At 32.0% G+C, this 19,909-nt stretch overlaps 1 protein-coding gene across 5 annotated transcripts in view; it reads right to left on the bottom strand.

The window, feature by feature from the left end:
• LOC148626403 (neuroligin-4, X-linked-like) overlaps positions 1 to 19,909 on the bottom strand; it is a 75,991-nt gene that overhangs the window by 16,408 nt on the left and 39,674 nt on the right. Inside the window, exon 1 of one of the 5 annotated variants that reach the window (XM_088570366.1) lies at positions 2,712 to 4,293. The exons of 3 other annotated variants lie outside the window; for them this stretch is intronic. In XM_088570366.1, the coding sequence (XP_088426492.1) occupies positions 2,712 to 3,150 (439 nt within the window). In that variant the 5' untranslated portion in view covers positions 3,151 to 4,293. Of the gene's footprint in view, positions 1 to 2,711; positions 4,294 to 19,909 lie in introns of those variants that run through there. One more of the 5 variants, XM_088570369.1, reaches the window with a different exon arrangement.

The raw sequence follows: 19,909 nt of genomic DNA, 5'->3' as shown, positions 1-19,909 counted from the left end.
GAGGTATCCTTGAACAAGACAAAAAAAAAAAAAAAAAAAAAAAAAACCATCGAAAGACAAACACAAGAAAAACAAAGCCCACAATACTCACAGAAAAAAAACGGAAGACAAAATGTACACACACGGAAGCACAAATTCCAGTAATGAGTGCATTGCAAAACAAAATGAAGAGGAACAGGTAATATTTGTTTGGTTATTTGTACTCGGGTAAGAATTTAGTTGACGATGCGTCGCTATATAGGTGTGGAGACGATATCGTCATCAATGGGAGTATGCCAGACAGTTTAGAACACCCACTCTGCCCCTGGTACAAAAAATTCAAACTATCAGTTCCAAGCACGTACATAATCTTCGACAGAACAATTCTGAGCCATTTATGTTTAAAATCCTTACATATAATGGTCGTCGCTGACTTATCAATAGTTTTTGTGTTAATCACGATAGTTCATTTAAATAGAATTGGGTTTTCAGTCTGTATAAGAATATTTTTAAAATCAGTTTAGATAACTAGGCGTATGAATTGCAATAGTGGATAAATTGAAACATATATTTTATATGTCTTTAGAAAAAATATAGGTTAATGCATGCCATTTATTTTTTTTTAATTTTTTACCTTGAACTTAAGATTGATTGATTTATTGTTGGGGTTTAACGTAAGAAGTTATGAGTTCATTTATGTTGTAACGTTATTTAAAGTCATTCCAAATCAATGTTTTGTAAATAAAACCATCGTCATTATAACAAATTGATATACTACTGTGAAAACAAATCAACTGCCTTGGTTTTATAGGTCCCGTGCATGCAATGTCATAAAAAGGAAATTTTCAATCATTCATTGGACTTGCTATCCTATTTTACTGATTCATAAACAAGCTTTGACATCTTTGTATCTTTTGTAAACGTTCCATAAGATCTTATTTAGATAATAGGAATCGATTAAATGACTGCCAAGAAAAGAAGATTGGACAGTTCAAGATCATTTGCTTTAGTATGGCAAAAAAGTCTTTTGTCGATGCAGATGTTGGGTAATTGGGGACAACATTACAAGGTTAAATAGCATGATTTATTTGCACTCTTCCCTAACTGTGTGCTTTGCTTTGATACAAAAATATAATCCTTCAGAAAATGACATTTCTCATCTTATTTTGCATGGAAATATACTCTATAAAGCACATTGTTTCAAATAAAATCCGGTTGATATATATTAACTGCGTTAATAGATTTGAAAGGATACTATTTTCAAATTATTGTGTATTATTCGAATCTTGTTTTAACAAATAGACATTTCGACCCCTTATTGCATTCCCCGTATAAAGTAAGTCATTGTTAAGTATTGCGATACATCAGATCTTGCTTATATAGTAATTAACACCAAACCACTGGAATTGTAATTAAAATATTATTTTAATGCTGGTAGTTTTGATGATATTGTCATTCTTCAATAAATTAATTTGAGATAAATACTGTAATCTGATTGGTTAAAATAATTTTGATATATCTCAATGGATAAAAAAATATTGACACGCCCCTATTCAGTTAAATTCAGAGCTACTTTTTTCATGTTTAAAGATAAAAATATGTTTTGAAATTAATTTATAAGAATTGGCTATTAAGAAATAACATAACATAAATATACTCTGAGCTAGCTTTTATCACCTGCGAGCATTATTTAAGTGGGCATCTTATATTGTATATATTGTTAAGTTACGGTATTCCATGCAGAGAATTGGAAGAATTATTGAGTGTATTTTATAGTGTGTGTGTTAGTTGTTTCAATTAATTTTTTTTAACACACATTGCAGGGCGATGGTTTAGGTCTTTTTACTGATTTTACCTCGCCGTAGATTTCATTCGCTTGTGTACAGTCAGGAGATGTTGGAAATTAATGTGTCATTTTACCTTTATGTTACTTTTCACCTTAACCTTAAAAAATGTTATCGTTTTGCTACCCTGGATTTTGCTGTTTGGACCTTCAAGAGCTCACTAAAAGGTGTGTTAAGATTAGTTGAGTACCATTTGGTGATCTCTGGAAGTATTTACAAATGTATTATTTTGGATTTACGTTATACACATGTGGATTTGTTTCATTTCACCTAATCCTTTCGTTCTTTTTTCAATGTATTACAATTAAGATGAAAATTACAAAAGAGTAATATAGAAAAGGAATGCCACTAAAAGGGTTGTGTTAAAGTATCAATTTATACTGGTAGAATATGCGACTTTTTTATGCAAATGGTATAAAGTTCAAATATGACTCGAAACAAAAGTTCAACTTGTAAGTAGCGGCACTTGAATCTGGCGACCAAAAAAGATGTCAACCCCTACCCCATTCCTGTGAATAATTGCAAATATTAAACATTATGACGGTCAACAAAGACAACAATGATTACCATGTTGTTAAAAACCAAAATCTCTCTCTCTCTCTCTCTCTCTCTCTCTCTCTCTCTGAGAGCATTATCATATATATATCTATCAATTGACTTGAAAAGTCGAAATTTCTCAAATATTCCATAAAATAGGAGCAATTTCTCACACATTCACACATGGGCATGCCATAATCAGTCTTCAATTTCTAAAGGTATCGTTTTACAGATGGTGTTCTTATATGCATGACGAACAAAATACTAGTAGGACTTATAACTTTAAATGATAAAATCACGTAATAAAGCAATGCATCATTTACTATCCTTATTGTACAAACTATGTTTTACCTGTGGTTGGGACAAATATGTTGAGACGCAAGCAATCCTCTGTCATATCCTCGACAAAAAAGAAAATATTTTTCATTTTCGTGACTATGCCGTCAGGAAACTTTTCATGAAGCTCTTTTGCAGAAAGTTTATGTTGAGAGCATATAGGTACGTAAGTTTCATTTGTGTATTTTATATTACTCCAGCGTTCCGATGGCGTGTTCGGTACGGCAAACCTTAACAGTCCTCTAGCGCTATGAATCGAGGCAAATTGTAATCCAAAATATGCTTCAACAGGTGCTAACCGTGAATACGGCGGGAACTCAACGAATAAACCGGTTACTTTTCCGTATGGTGTGTTCACTTCCGTAGTACCGTGTGACTTAATAAACACAGGTGCAGAACATCCGGAAAATAATCCAAAGAACCACCATGTAGTGTGAATCCATAGAGTGTTCATTTTCAACTATGTTTAAGCAATGTGATATCAGTGGATTTAGGCATTTTGTCATTATCATGCACAATTAGCAGAAAACAATTACACTTAAATAGTTCACACAATCTTTTTCTTCTATCATCATCAAAGCTGTGCATAAGATTTACAGTAGAATATTTCACTCGAAAGCATGTAACCTTTTGTATCGTTAGACTATTTAAGACATACAGAAGATCTGATTTTCAAAGTAATGTAATGAATCTGCCAATATTTGACTTTTGCATTTACTATAGGAGATCATCTGTCCTGCATAAAAGCAATACATTGATCGAAAGCCCTAATCAAACCTATTGTGAGCAACTAACATTCTCATTCGTCGCAGACATCCGTGAAATAAGGAAGAAATGCGGAAATTGCTTGCAACATCGCAGCATTTAAGATAGTTTTAAAAACAATCATATCCGGTATTCGAATGCAAAATTACTGAGACGTACGAACATTTCTTGTAGCAAGTATTGTCAATGACATAATGAGTTTACCTCTTTGAATATATCTTCCGAACTTAAAAATGCCACTTTTATACAATGAATTCAACAACGAATGATTTTGGTCTGTTTCGTGTTTACATTTTGGTAATAGCATTCTTTACGACAAATAAGACGCGATGTAGTATCCACTATCCACTAGAAATAATTTGCAGCGAAGTAAATAGAAGTGACAGTATACAACGAAAAATACAGAGTAACTTGATTTAACATGGTAAATACATATCACAGCTTTCTCAATATGATACAATTATCCCAAGAAAATTCTATTGCTGGCTATGTTAAGAGTAACAACTAAGAATCACGGTGCCGGTTTTGATAATACATGGCGAAGTAACTTGGTTACAAAATAGATTCCAATAATGTACTAATGAAGCAGAATGCAACACAACAAGTTGCAACTTGTAAAAAAAATATCACATAAGTAAGCAACAAGACAGCAAATCCAGTTAGCCTCCTTCAGTTATATACATTGATCAATTTGTCTTAGGCTGTTACATTCAAATTGTTGTTATATTGAGCGTGATGATTAAGTATTAACAATCATAAGAATCAGGCAATACTGTTGATACTAAAAGATGTAGTTCAATATCCAATACCTGTGTGCAGTGGACGAATGTTTTCTGCCCTCAGATTCACCTACTGGGGTCTCCTATGGTATCACTGTCTTGTGGGAAAAGTTAGCTCGAAATATGGAAAAACACAGTTATTCCTAACTGTAATTAATAGACAGATACTCTAATTACCCTTTCACGAATGCAATTTCTTGCATACTTACTTTAAGTTAATTTCTGTACATTTCATTACTGACCTCTTTTTACCTCTTAATAAGATTCCTTTCAACAGCATTAAGGTTTAAAGATAGATAACAGTAAACAATCATTGAATTAGCTATTTGTGAAGAATAGCTGGTACAAAAATATCTCGTTCTGAAAATTATTGTTTTCATGTTTTCATTTTGAATTGATAAAAATCAAATACTGATTCGTTTGGAGATTTCTTGTTTTAACGAATACTATTTCAAGTCAATAAGAATGGTTTAATGTATAACGCTATTACCATTTTTTTCGCTTGAACTAAGTGGCTTAATCAGATTTGCATTACTAGAATGCAAGAGTTTTGTTTACCAAAAGCTAATGTTTTATTAAAAAAAGAACTTTGTTTTGAAATAAGAGTAGAAATATGTTTCCGGTCTCTAAAATCATCTGCCGTTATGTCACCAAAGTTATAAACGGGGGAGTGTTTCTAATTACTTATTAGATTTTAAAGCTGGAAGTGATAAATCCCTTCTATTGCCTTCAGAACAATATCGGTAAAAATATATTGAAATGAAGGATTGAAAAAGTCTCTATTTCGTTAGTGGATGAAAATGTGATAAAGTAGCAACTCAGAAAAAATAACAGAATGAAATTAATAAATATATAATAATTATTTTATGTAGATACAGTAAACATAAAGGTTTAAACAATCTTTAAAATCTAACTATGTTTTAAAACATGTCTGTCAACAAGAGAGTAATTGAAATAAATATCAACCTATGAAAAGATGACAAATGAATTGTTTTTGTTTAAATATTCTGTACATTACCAGACATGACTAAAGCATTATTTCGTTTATTAGTAGCAATCAGGAAACTCTCAATTGCCTCATTTCTGTTTAGTAATGCAATTTTGTTTGTCCATTGAAGTTTTGAATTCATTCAAACAACGTTTTCCTAAAATCTTACTCCCGATGATGTTATCCTTGATCTCACTTCGCTGTATTTTTCAGTGATCTCACTTTCAGTGGTGCTTTCCATAATCTTTCTTGAAAATTTCCATTAATTGTGATCAGAGACATAAAACAGTAAAGTTGAAACAAGGAATGTTTAACTTAAACCCCTATTATATAGAAAGCTATTTGAATCAGGTTTCTTTTCCAACGTAATCTTTTCCAACTGAATAAGCCATTCAGTCAAAAAGTGATTCAATTAGAATAACGTCCGATCTACTTTAAAAATGTTGGAATACTAAAATGACAAATGATTGGAATTCAAATGAGGCAACATACCAGGTAATATCACAAGCAACACAATCCCTACATGCAGAATATATATAAACAAACACGTATCATATGTTCAAGTTATTGATTCATTGTGGTCAAGCTTTTATTCAATTTATTCAAAGCCTTATTTTAAGGAAACAAAGACTTAGCAAAGAAACTGAAGACAGAAACAACAAAAAAGAACAAATTACAAACAATCAGAAATTGAGATACAACACACAAAACCTGAACGTACACATATCCCAGGAACGGCATTGTTTTTTTAGCAAACTTAAGCCGAAACCAAAACGTATTTGGAGGCAACATTAAGGAGAAAATGAATGATAATGATAATGGATTCAATGGTACATTGATGTTAATTATAAAAAAAAAACTACAAAGTGATTGTTAACAATAAGGACAATGTTGTAAACAAAACTCATGTAACATAGTAGCTGTCCATATCCCCTTAATGATTGAAACGCGTGTTTATACATTGACACGTTCCGTTCTGAGAAATAAACTTTCTATCAAAATTATAAATTATTTCAACATAAATAGGTCTCATCTACGAGACACGTGCCTTCTAATATTGTAACAAAATTAAACAAAGGCATCAGACAATATTCATTCATTCACTTATTACGCTGACAATTTCTTTCTTGGATTTGATCACTCAGAAGCAAAAATCACGAGTGCTAATGGTTTATTTTGGAAAAATGTCTTGGTATTTGAGATTTACCAGACCACTCAGACAATGACCACTGATAAAATGAACACAAATGAAATTAAACTCCGTAATTGGGCTGAGGGTAAGTGGCGTTAGAAAAAAAAAACAGAAGAAATCTTTGTGGATTCGTTCACAAGGTCCGTGTTTGTTATATTACATAAACTGGCGTTACTGATATTGACAAAAGTAAACAAATACATAAAGTAAAATAAACATTGCCTATCCAATTAAATCACAGTGAGATTGAATACCTATTGTCTAAATCAAAGCTTGATATAAAAGTAAAAAAATAGTTAAAAAAAAAACCCTTTTTGTAGTAACAAAAAATTAAAATGAATGTTGAAATTTCTTTTTATAAAACAACAAAATACAGGTGTTGACGTCACTTTTCCAAAGTGCAGTACAGCAGAAAATAAAGACGATTGATAACTTATTGCCGTTGCATTATTAGATTTGTTAATGAAAACTTCAAACCTGCAATTTCCCTATGTTTGCACGTAGAAAATATTTTGCGCATTCTAAAAACAATAAGATATTTTCAGAACAGAAGTACATCTGTTAAGTTATTAAAGTTTAGTTAAAAGAGGTTTCTTAAGTGTGATCTACATCGCTTTTATTGAAAGGTATGAAAATGTATTCTTCATTTTGAAGTTGGAGCCATCTTTTATTTTTAGTTATTTTTCCTAAAAAGCCTGTCTAAATTAATCATCTTCAAAAACTTAATATCATAACGGCTTTCTGTAAAACCTGTATCCTGTTACCAACGTACAAAGTGTGAGATTATTCAGTGAAATTAATCAATCCACTTTATCGCATGTTAACATATAAAAGAAGATATTTTTTTCTCGGGTAAGAAGGTATGAGAATATGGAAGACTTAAATGCCGGTTAACTTGCCACGTGGTATATATAATGTAATGTGAAGACTTTGAAGGTCATTATGTTAACCACAGGAAGCTGTAAAGACTGTCCTTACATATTTGCAATGAAGACGATGAATCACAGGACGCTCTGAAGACTGTCCCGTTAAAAACTGGCAATTATAGGCAATCAACAACGCGAAGCCAGTTTGTTCGATGCTGATGATGAATGCTTTCCGGGATGTCATTTTACTGCCTAACCAATTTGTTATGGCTGATGAGATAGTTAAGAGGTCGTTATTCTGTTTATTCAAAGACAGAAGGCGTTTGGAAAAATCAATAAAAATTATCTTAACCATAAACAATATTACAAAGCGATTTCTTTGTTTAACAATATAAAGATTTGTAAATTCGGATACAAAAGATAAATATCAATTAGCAGACACATAGTGATGAAGATTGTTGATATATATAGAAACAAACAACGGTTTACATGGCTGTGTTTTTCTACCAGGGAATACCTAAAATACTTAATAATGTGCATTCCATCGTTTTGTTCTTTTCTAGTGTATAGCTTTAGCTCTTGTAAATGTTAAATAGAAAATCCCAAAATGTGTATGATATTTTGAAGTAAACAACCTGTATGTATTTTTTAATTTAGATAACAGTCTTATTTTCTCGCGATAATTAGACACGAAAAAAAAATTATAATAGATTACCTTAGGTTGTGCTACAATAATGAACTACAATATAATAAAATTAGATATGATGGTGAATATGTCAACATATGTGAAACAGCAACCCTGGCAGAATGAAAAATGTCAAGTATGTCCAACCCATGGAACTTAAATGAACGACGAGTTTACCCTCAAACCACTGTAAGCCTGCAGTTGACCCAAAAACATTACAGGTACATGTACACGTACAAGTTTATAAGCAGAATTCTTTGTAAGAATCATGCAGAGTTTTGTAATATATGATACACCCTAAAATGCTACACATTTTTAGTTTTTGTTTTAAGTTGATATATAGGTCTATATGATGAAATGTATAATTATTCATTCCAATGTGTTTGCTCTTAGGAGATAATCCACATTGAAAATCCAATAGTTGTATCTATGGTATTTTATTATCATTTACAGAGTTATTTCAATTAGTTTTAAATTCCACAGTACATTCTATATAATTTAACTCCTAAGAACAATGTTAATATGAAAAGCCACATGTTAATTTCTGCTTACTATTGCATTTTAAACGAAATATCAAACATAAAAAAATATGTAGGCTTTCCGACCATGAATCACATTTTGCATGATTCTTAGCTGGAGTCCTACTTAACTACTGAAACAAGTAAAAAACTGATACCAATATAAGAACGAGGAACAAGATATTGGTAAGCTGGAAACAAATTCAAAAGCAGTAAAATGGACAAACAGCTCTTAAAAATTTCCATCTGCTGATAGTTGCATGGCTTTAGTACCTGTGTATGGAATGGTATAGCTCATAGGTAATTCTAGAGCCACCCAAACAGTACCGTGCTTGACTTAAAAATAAGCAATGCTCTCTCGTCACCCCAAAATAATTTAACGTCGACATCGTGAACTCGTTGATTGTTACGGTGTGGCGATTGTCAGCAATAAAACAGGTTTGTTCACAATATCGTAGTACATTCTCTAATTTTCATTTAACTGATTCGACTGTGCGGTAGGTGTTTCAAGAAAATTTGAGGATGTTTAGGCTATCAAATAATAATACCGAATGCCAATCGCACATCTCAGATTTTTTAATAAATTTGTACGTGTATTACTATATGATTAAGAATAAAGAAAATTTTTAACATCATAGACATAAGATAGATTAAAAAAGTATTTTACACGGACGCATGTCTTAATGTTTTTATTACTTTTTCTCAATAATTAAGCTTAAAATATTATAATTTCTTTTTTTTTTGCTTCTGTTATAAATCATATCTATAAATGTATTACGAGTAAGTAAAAATGGCGGTAATTAACAAATAAATTCTTCAAGGATATTCTGTTTTTATTTTCACAAGGGAAAAACAAGGCAAATGGTTTACATATGAATTTTTATTTGTTTGTTTGTTTGTTGGGGTTTAACGTCCGAGCAGCAATATTTCAGCTATTTTCAGACGATGAACGTGAAATTGATGATAAAATGAACATGAAATGATGATGAAATGAAAAAGGGATGGGACACAAGGACAATGGGGTCTGCTCTGTGGGAAGAGCACCCTAGCCCCCGGCTAAGGTTCTGAACACTATTAAGTCGCCTTTTTACGACAAGCTTAGCGCTGCTGCAGGCCTATTCTTTTAACACCCGGACCTGCACGGGGCTATGAGTTTATAGAGTATTTCAATAATATAAATGCAAAGTCTATAATGTAACTAGAAATCAAGTAAATCGTCAATACTCAATAAACATACTAGCGATGTCATGTGAAGTTTGTGTCAATTAGCTGCTGCATAAATTACTCTATACATAAAATGCTGATAATGATAACCAAGCTGCATGATTTTGTCAAGTCAGAAATTGAGTTAGAGTTATCGCGCTTTGCGTGCATACGTTCATTGGCATGAATGAATATTCTTAGTTAATTATGACAGTTATCTATTGTTTTTATAGATATCGTATTTATTTATAAAACAGTTAGTATTTCTTCTTATGAAAAAAAAACCATGATAAATTGGGCTTTTTAACTTTATTTTTCCTTTTTGTTTTCCTGGATACTTAAATCTAAACAGTGTTTTCCCCTATTTCACAAATATAAATCAAACGTCTGGAAATCATCAACAACAAATCATCTGTATTACGTTATCATGAAAACGCATTTTATAAGCGGAGAAATATTCCGAAGGATACGAACAATTTCTTAACCAAATATGACTTCCTTACGAATGGGTGAAAACACACAATATACTTTAAAAGTATTATTTTCGTGGTTTACTAATTCTTACCACTTTCCCGGTGAGCAGATATGCGCGAAGAATTGTACCCTGCGAAATGGACTTTTCACACTATTTAAGGAGGTAGATCTAGGGTAAGGGACACAACTCTTAATAATCATTGGAATGTTTGTATTCAGCATTTAACATCAATCTTATGTAAGCATCTAATTAACTTGGATTCATTTTATTCTGCTTCAAATGAAAGCTTGAGAGGCTTTGGTGAAATTGAATTTGATACAAACATACCACTGATTTCATGAGTTATGTCCCTAACCCTCGGTCTACCTCCTTAACGCTTAAATTTATTTATCCTACGAAATTGTCCACATAACTTATTCCGTTTACAGTATTCATTGAATAACACAAATACGTTTTGCCATGCATGGGACTACTGTTTTTGGTAGTAGCAATATCTGATTGGACGTTCATTTGTGCATACCGAATATTGTTAAGCGAGATGGTTACAATTATTTGTTAAGTCGGAAAGTAGTATAGCATTGAAGTTTATTTGGAGGATGTTGCTACATATCCATATATCTCTATTTATTTTGGCATATCATGGTATATTTTTGCCGTTTAACACTTTTTGTAATAGTTCTTTACTATTTTCATATAGGTTATACGATGGTTTATTAACGTCATGTTTCTGTTCAAGATTCGATCTGATAGACAGCTTTTACTAATAATGATGAACTCGTTTGACTGGTTAAGCCGTAACGTATGGTAATTTGACAATATTTGAGAAGGCATATTTTAATAAAGCTGCCTAAGATTCAACATCGGAACTAAACGTCATTCTTCAATAAATGATGATTCTCTCAAAACTCATGCAGAGAAAGATAAGTCACTTTTCTTAATTTTCATTCTCAAAGAACCTTATAATTATATAAAACACAGACGTCTTAATACATACGGTAAGTTCGTTTATTACAATTATGGAAATGACATGTTCCTCGTATTGGCCACTGATCGTTGATAGGAAGTAATGATGTATCACTAAATGACCGTTTTGGAAATTTAGTAGAGACTGAATTTTTATATGTAACACAAGTTCTTATGTCAGCGATGTAGTAAGAGTTTCCTTAATCAAACCTCATTAAAATTGAAAAATATGTTCGATTCGAAATGTAACAAATATTGAAACTAAAATCAGAGATCCGGTTTATTCCGGGTCAATCACAGGTTACCCTGTAGAATTTGAGAAGCGCATCCTTTTTATTGTAAGATATTTGTCGTGCTCCTAGTTGAAAATCAAGCCCGTGTATATGACGAATGAGGGTCGTTGGCAAAATTGTCGAGATACATTCCAAATCGGTCAACACGGTCTTGCTGACTATCAAAGAACATTTGAAACGACGACTCAAATCAATGGGGACCATATGTTCATTACTTATAGCAATACATCGCAGCATGATTCACCCTTTTTTGATTTCTGCACGATTCTTGTCTGGAGAGGTATTTGATTCTAATTAAAACATCATGCTGCATTAGGATCAAATCTTTTGACTTTAATTTACATTTAAATTACAAAATAATAGAACATCGCATAGTTCAATCATTCTTAGGGTGTTATCATTTAATCAGATTACTGACGGCACAAATGCCCCCAATCAAGGGATTTGGAACATATTTAATACTCACAAGTTTGCATTAAACGTCCAGAATAAACATTTGTGATTTATAAATGCCATATCACAAAGAAAACTACGACAGGAAGCTACAGAAGTTAAGAATATTCAAAACCTATTCTCTTTTTATATGATGTTTCCATAAGACTTAGCAATTATTAAATCATTTCTTGAAAATATTAGTAGAGTATCCCATTGATGTCGGTTAAAATGCTATTTCTTGAAAACTTAAAATGAGGGAAATGTTATTACATGGAATGAAAATATTTCAACCATTGCATAATAGTAATTATTGACTAAAGTTCGAATATTGGCATAAATATGATCAAAACTGCCAATACGATACGAAAACATACATAAGTGCACCAATACGGGATATAGCCGTCCAATACGGATTGAACCATCCAATACGGGATTAAGCCGTCCAATACGGTTTTTACCCGTCCAATACGTCAAATTGGACGGGTTAAAATCCATATTGGCCTAGCGTTTTGGACTTGCTAGTTAATAAAGGTATAATTGCGTAAGGTTCTTCATATTGGCTGAGTTCTTGGTCCTCGGCTAGAAATAGCCTCGGACTAATATCTAAGCCAATATGGAAAACCTTCCGCAAATAATACTATAATGCAACTGTGACGCTTACTAAATTGCAATTTACTCGATTTAATATAGAAGTATTCATCATTCTAGATATACGTAATAATGTTTCAGGAATATGTGAATGAATTTGATTTATCATATGTTTGGTGTGCAAACATTCTCCTTAGAAATTCCTTCTACTGCATCGTAAACTATAAGAATGCCCTACAATTTTGTGTAGATAAAATAACTGGAAAGTCTAAACTTATCCATTGACCAATAAAATGAAAATTAGACCTATTTTTGTTAGATTCAGTCATTTAACTAACAACACTGCATTGGACTTTCTGTTCAAATGACCTTGTTAGAATCCCTGGGGTTGTCCCATTTTGGCATCATGGCATCTGAGGCTGACTGGCTGAAAAGGGCATCTGAAAGATCATCTGAACAGAAATGTAGATAAATATTGTTAACTCATACATGAAGTGACTGAACAGAACGATAAATTAGGATGTGAAACAACGTTTTAAAAAGTACAAGTGCTACTCATTACAAGTCCGCAGGGATCCTGTACTAATTTTAATTACGAGGCAAGATTAAATATTGAGAGTGGCAGACATAAAGACGCTTTCAGATAGCGGACAAACCTTTGTGCAGAAGATATATATTTAATATTCAGTACGTCTTATAGTAAAACGTAATTTATATATTATACATCATATTCAATATAATATTTGTAGTTACACACTTCTCTAATATATGAATGCTTTTGTAGTTAAGACCAACAACAAAAACCTTTCTGACCATAACAGTTGCCTTCTAGGGTCTATTCTACTCGCAGATTGCTAACCATGATGGGTTAAGTAATTTCTCAGTTTATGGTCTTTCAAGCGAGATTTCATGAGAAGCCAAATAAAATTCATTATGTTATTACCAGAAAAAGGCTAAAACAAAACAAAATTGTAAAAAGCAAAATATGAAATTGTAGAAAAAACTCTAGACTCAAAAAATGACTGGATCCAGTAAAACTAGAACAAAATTTATGATAATAAAAGACATCATTTATAGTAAAAATTTGTAGTTAAAGTTCAAATTTCAATATGTAATCAAACGATAACTAACTATTGGTTATTCGATGCTCTAACCTCTCAGTGTCTATAATTCTATGTTATAGAAAGTTTTTTTGCAAGTTTCTAGAAATACAATTCTAAGTTTGTCCAGGCCGGCTAATTTACAAATGTTTGGAGACAATGATATAATCCTGTTGACAATTCGTGACTAATGGCACTCCATCATGGATTATTGAGGCTCAAAACTTATTTTGACAATATTCATATAACAACTTCGATTATTATGCCAAACTCAAAATAATATTTAATACGTTAACCCGGAAGTTATGTAATAACTTCAGATTGAAACCTCTTCAATAGTTTTGCAGAAAAATGATGAGTCAAATCTCAATTGCATAACTTAAGTATCAATCCATATAAAATTCAGGCAATGCCAATGGTAAAGCGATTCATGGCGTAGAAAACCCAAACGAACAAACGATGCCTTATCAGTCTTATCATAAGCTAATTTATTACATAACGATAATTGTTCCTCTATTCAGATCTGTATTATTGAGAAACTCGTACATTTATCTTCCACTAAAATCAAACAAATCAAACCACATCAAGAACCATGACTCTTGTAAGGTGTACAATATATATGATTTTTTTTCTCTCTCAAAGGTGCAAAAACGAAATGAAAACAAAATTCTGATTATGTGTTCATGAACTGTTTCAGAACAAGAAATAAAAGTGCCTTTTCGACATGAATGAATACCAACTGCCTGATTTTTATAAAGACTGCTACTTAAGAGCAAATCTTTACCCTAAACGAAACAATTTGAATGGCTTTTGCTATGATTTAATGATTAATATGATTAGAGTCGAGTGATTAAAGAGTGATTATGAATAAATCTAGGAAAATCCAAGATTAGAAATTAGATTTATAGCAAATATTTTCTTGAACTGGGACTTCTTTAAAAAAAATAGGACAGGCAAAATATTGCGAATATATTTGAAAATGTTTTTGTATTATCGAAAAGTTTTTTCCATGAATATTCCCATTTCAACTTAATCATTTCCATCCAACTCTGCAAAATAACAAAAAAATCTTAGAATTTTTTTGTGTAAATGCAATGTATATGGCATGTTATTGACAGGCGAATTCTCCGGTACCTTCGTATAAAAATAAAATTGAAAAACAATCTAAAAGCATTTTCCTTTTTTAAATTAACGACATTAACCTTTTTATCGTTTATCAACATACTTGTTTGTTCACGAATCCAAGAGTTAAAAACAAATCAAGCTCTAATTCACAGACTTATAATGATAAATATTTACAAACCGACAGACTATAATTTTTGTTTACTCGAAATTTTTGTGGGTAAACAACAAACATCTGTAATCGCAGTTGTTCTGTAAATCTATTCTAGGTATTCTTTTAAGGAGGTATGTAATCTTATTAAGCATCTAAAAAAACTTGGATTCATTTTATTCTGCTTCAAACCAAAGCTTGAGAGGCTTTGGTTAAATTGAATATGATGCAAACATATCACTGATTTCGTGAGTTATATCCATTACCCTAGGTCTACCTCCTTAAGTCAATTGTACTGTTACAATGTCGAAAGACAAACACACGATTAATTTACTCCAATGGGCGACTAAACCTATAAAGGGTTCCGTAATAGGGTTTAGATAACCTTAAGGAATATTGACATTCTGAAATAAGCGTACTTAAAATGATTGTGAATGAAGTTTAGGTAAGTTTATTCAAAGTTAATCTAGCTGAGGTTATAGGCATCATACTTGGTTAAATTGAAGTTAGAAGCAAATACCCAATGGATCTAATACAGGCAACGCAATAACTCTACATTTTAAGTAACGTTTTAAGATAATACAGTAGGGATTTTCCATTAAATTAAGTGATGACGTAAAAATGTAATATCACAAAAATCATGGGAAGAACACAAAGTAAAGCAAAAAATGGCAAACAGACACATAGCCCTTGTATAGTTTATCGAATTAAAACAGCGGCTCAATAGGAACAACAACATCTGATGACTAACAATCTCTCTAAATTTGAACAAAAGCCGTTGAGCGGTTTCTAAGAAGTTGCGTCCACAAGGTCAATTGTGACGGACACACGGACAATAGTTTTTCTATGTCCCCTTCCTCCTAGCGAGTGGGACAAAAATAAATATAGAACTAACAACACTATCTGAAACCGGTATACTGATATTATATTCACTATCTTTAAGGATTAGGCAAAATACTCGACAACCTAATACTCGAATGGTGTCAGTAAATCATGTTTTTATACTTTATATATTCTCGTCGTTTTTTTACGAAAGATGAGTCAAAGTTGCCTTTTTATACGGTTTATGTTAATATTTTAAACCAATCAAAAGGACGAAAGATAAATTGCGCACCTGATCTTCTTTTTACCATTCCTAAAACTCCTATTTATAGGTCAAGTTCTTTCAAAATTTCACTAACCCTTAGTTAAACGTAGGGTAGAGAAACACAGATCTCATTAAACTACTCTCATTTGTTAACGTTTAAATAATGATTACACGGACGGACATGGCTATTTAATCCAACTCAACGTGTATTTACACATTTTATGCACATATATACAGAGAAAACTCTTATTTTCATTTTGAATATGTTTCCAGATAAATTCAATTCAGGCGTTCGACAAGTTTGACAAGTTTCTCGTTTAAAAATGGAAAAAAATGCTTTCCTTGGAAATAGTTTAGTTAATTACACATTTATACATTAATTGAGACAAAATTAAATCAATTTCTAAAATCGTTAATCATCTCTTCATGAAAAGTCGTTGACTTTACAGGAAACAAAAGAGTAACGACCTTAGCCCGATTATATTCCAATAGATTGGCTTGATTAACTACTCAATTTTAGCTTATAAAAATGAATTATTGGTTACCGTATTATATTAATTTCATATTTATGACCTGACAGACATGACGCAAATGTGTCTATCCAACACAAGACAAGAACACACTCAAGTTTGTCGTAATGACAGGAGACCTATAATCATAAGATGGTTTGAAATAGTATGTATAACTTCAAAAAGACGCTGCTTTATCATATTTATCTGATTATTGAATAAAGTATCAAAACATAGTCGGAAGAAATCTTTGATTAATTTTAATATTACTGATCAAACAACACTTTTTCCATCAAACTTTATAACTTTGTCAAGATGGAAAAGTTAGCAACGAATTTCGCCAAAAAAAACCATTACTACTACAATCGTATATATACTGACCCCTGAATGGCATGCGCACAAAATAATAATAAAAATAAACCGCAAAAAACACCAAACCAACACAAAAGAAAAACAAAAGCACAAAAAAAATGATTTCCACTAAACTATGTCAAAGCAGAAACCGAAATATGAACAACAACAAACTGTAAATGAAATGTAAAGGAATAATACATCCAGAGTCTATTTGTTCCACTGCTCTCATCAAATAAGACATCAAAATCACGTAGTGTCGAATGGTCATTCTTTGTTGCTTATATAATGCCCATTATAGCCGGTGGGCGTTAGAAAACAAACTTACATAAAAATTCTATCTATTTCATGCACAGTAAATATAGTCGTGCACGTTAAGTTAAATGATCGAATCAAACTCATAGTCTCATATTTTCAACATTGGTTTATTAATGCAATATTGCTTGTTTTGTTTTGTCTGTTTTATATCGTAAGACAAAAAGCATATTCGAAACGTTTATTGTCGCGCAATGTATGTCCCTGCGATACTCACGAAAATTTAATGCAAAAAACTAACGGTTTGTTTACTGTTACATACACAACATGTACTCTTATACAACAACTTTATAAAAAAACACAAGATTATCTCTAACCCATTTATACAACTCATCAAGTTTAATTAAGATTTTCTCTCTCATGTTTAATTAAGAAATTTCATCAAGGAATTGCCCTAATTCGACAGTAAGGTGCTTATTTACCCATTAGAAGGAATATTAAATGTCAAAACAGCCACATTTAAGTCTAATCAAGCAATTGTAAACTGTGAAAGGAAAGTTCAGATCGATGTGTTAAATAAATACAATTGCAAAATTTGATAACAGGCCTGTAATCAACTTACTGCGGAAGTTGACTTTCCCGGAAGTGTTTAAGACCTTTAAGACCCTATTTTTATATCACATTACTTATTGTTATATCTCATGGATTATGTCTTCTTGGCTTCGTAGCAGAGAAAAGATCTCTACAGAATTCGACTAAAATTTATAATTTTTTGCAAGCGCAATTGGTCAGTCAGTGATTTCTTTATAAAAGTAAATTACCAAAAGACCTTCATAACAATAAACAGGAACGAATCGGTTTTTATAAAATCAGGAGATGATGCATTTACGTCTCAAACCAACGAATTTAACAGATACAGAACACATAAAAAATCGTAGCAGGTCATCCGATTGTGTGATTTTGTGACAGGGCGGCGGTTGAAACAGGTAGATTGTTACTGCAAGTTAATTGGCTTGTTGAAATGGGTAAATTCCTCGCTGGCGGACGTGAAATTTTGTAGGGCAAATCATGCTCTCCCGTTACACATTTATGAGATAAAATTATTTAGATGGTGTATGAAATTGTCACTTTGCAAGAGTATTCGTTCTTGACTTGTTTGATAAAAGATGTGTTAGGGCTGAATATGTACCTTTCTCCAAAACAAAGCCTGTATTCAAAAAGGACTAAATTGCGTAAAAATAGCAATTGTGGATTGAAGAAGCATAGTTTGGTTTGTGCGGTGACTTTTTTCTACACCTCGCACCATCTCTTCTTATGCAATTTACATGGATCGGTAAAATATAATAATTAATGACCGACTGAATATAAGGGAAATAAGACGTCATACACAAAAAAAATTAGAACTACCAATATGAACCACCAAAAAAAAACTAGTTGTGACACCAGGTTCTCCGGAAAGGTTAGCATGTCCTGCTCCACCAGCGGCACCCGACATATTGCAAGTGAGTTAAATCCGTTAATAACCCGGTAGCAATTATGCAATTTAAGGTATTATGTCATGATTTCACACTGCATTGTAAATGTAACGTAATTTTCATTCTTGTTTTGTCGTAGGTATAAATATTCTTCAGTCAGCCTCGTCTTTGTAATTTCACTTTTTTTAAATTTGAATTTTTTGAAAATAAATAAGTAAATTAGTAATAAAAACAACGAATAAACAATTTACAAGAAGTGTCCGTTTAAAGGATTTCAAAGACCTGGAAGCAAATTAGAAACCATAAAAAAACTATCAAGAAAACCATACAAACAGATGTTCGTTTAACTTAATATCAAAAGTACATGGCCATGAAACGAAATCAATATTATGCTTCAGGTTAAATGTTTTATTCAGTACACATCTGTAGGCTTTAACTCAGTGCAATCATTATTGAACCTTTATAAAACGAAAAAATAGCATTTATCTGCGAATCAAAATTATGTTTCAAAATTGTTTGTTACGTTAAATATAACATTCATCTGTGAAAACATGATCTATAACTGCCCTTGCAAATCAAAACCCGTTTGTAAATGTGTTACATCTCGGGGGGGGGGGGGGGAGGGGGGCGGGAAGGGTGGGGAATTCCTATATACGACGTAATATGACGTGCTGCTGGAATTATTACCATTTTTCAGCTTGCAATTATGTGAAAAGGTGGGGGAAAGCAAACATAATTTTAAGATAAATCAATAAAGTTAAAAAAGATAGTTAATTGGAAAGAATGAATAACCAAAATATGATCATGAGTGCCGAACTTGTTCCGCGTATGAGTTAAATCTTATTGCGTTCTTGGCACGACTGATCATATTTTGGTTATTTAAGATAACCAATTGATTGTCCTATTTATTATATAGATTTCCCCCATTGTTCATTGCTATTTTCAGTACAAATTTTATATTTTGTGAACGGCGGATCAATATTCGTGTTGTGAAGTTTTTGCGGGAGAGTGAAATTACCGAATTTATTTCACGGTGTGAATTATCTTTTTTTTACTAACAGAATATATGAACAGGTCTACATCTTTCAAAAGCAAAATATATGAATAAGGCTGGGTTACGGAATGCAAGCGGCAACCCTATCATTGAAGCATTGGACTCCACCCCCCCACCCCCCTCCAAAGCTAAATAGATTTCTCCATCCAAAATTTTATATTGAGGCTTCGAAAGTAATAATTTGAATCCGTAACTTTGTAGATTAATCAATATATATATTGACATTTGACACTTCTAACATCGTTGGGAATTTTTCAGATCTTTCTATACGTTTACATTATCTTCCCTGTATCAGTTTGATCCGATGGAGCAGTGTAGCGAATAGAGTCGTCATATATTATATATATAACGTCTCAGAA

This window comes from Perna viridis, chromosome 2, assembly GCF_037379345.1.
Source record: "Perna viridis isolate PV_CMFRI_1.1 ecotype Kerala chromosome 2, ASM3737934v1, whole genome shotgun sequence".
NCBI lineage: Eukaryota > Metazoa > Mollusca > Bivalvia > Mytilida > Mytilidae > Perna > Perna viridis.
The sequence above is the reverse complement of the archived record's forward strand: the minus strand, read 5'-3'. Positions and strand labels throughout refer to the sequence as shown.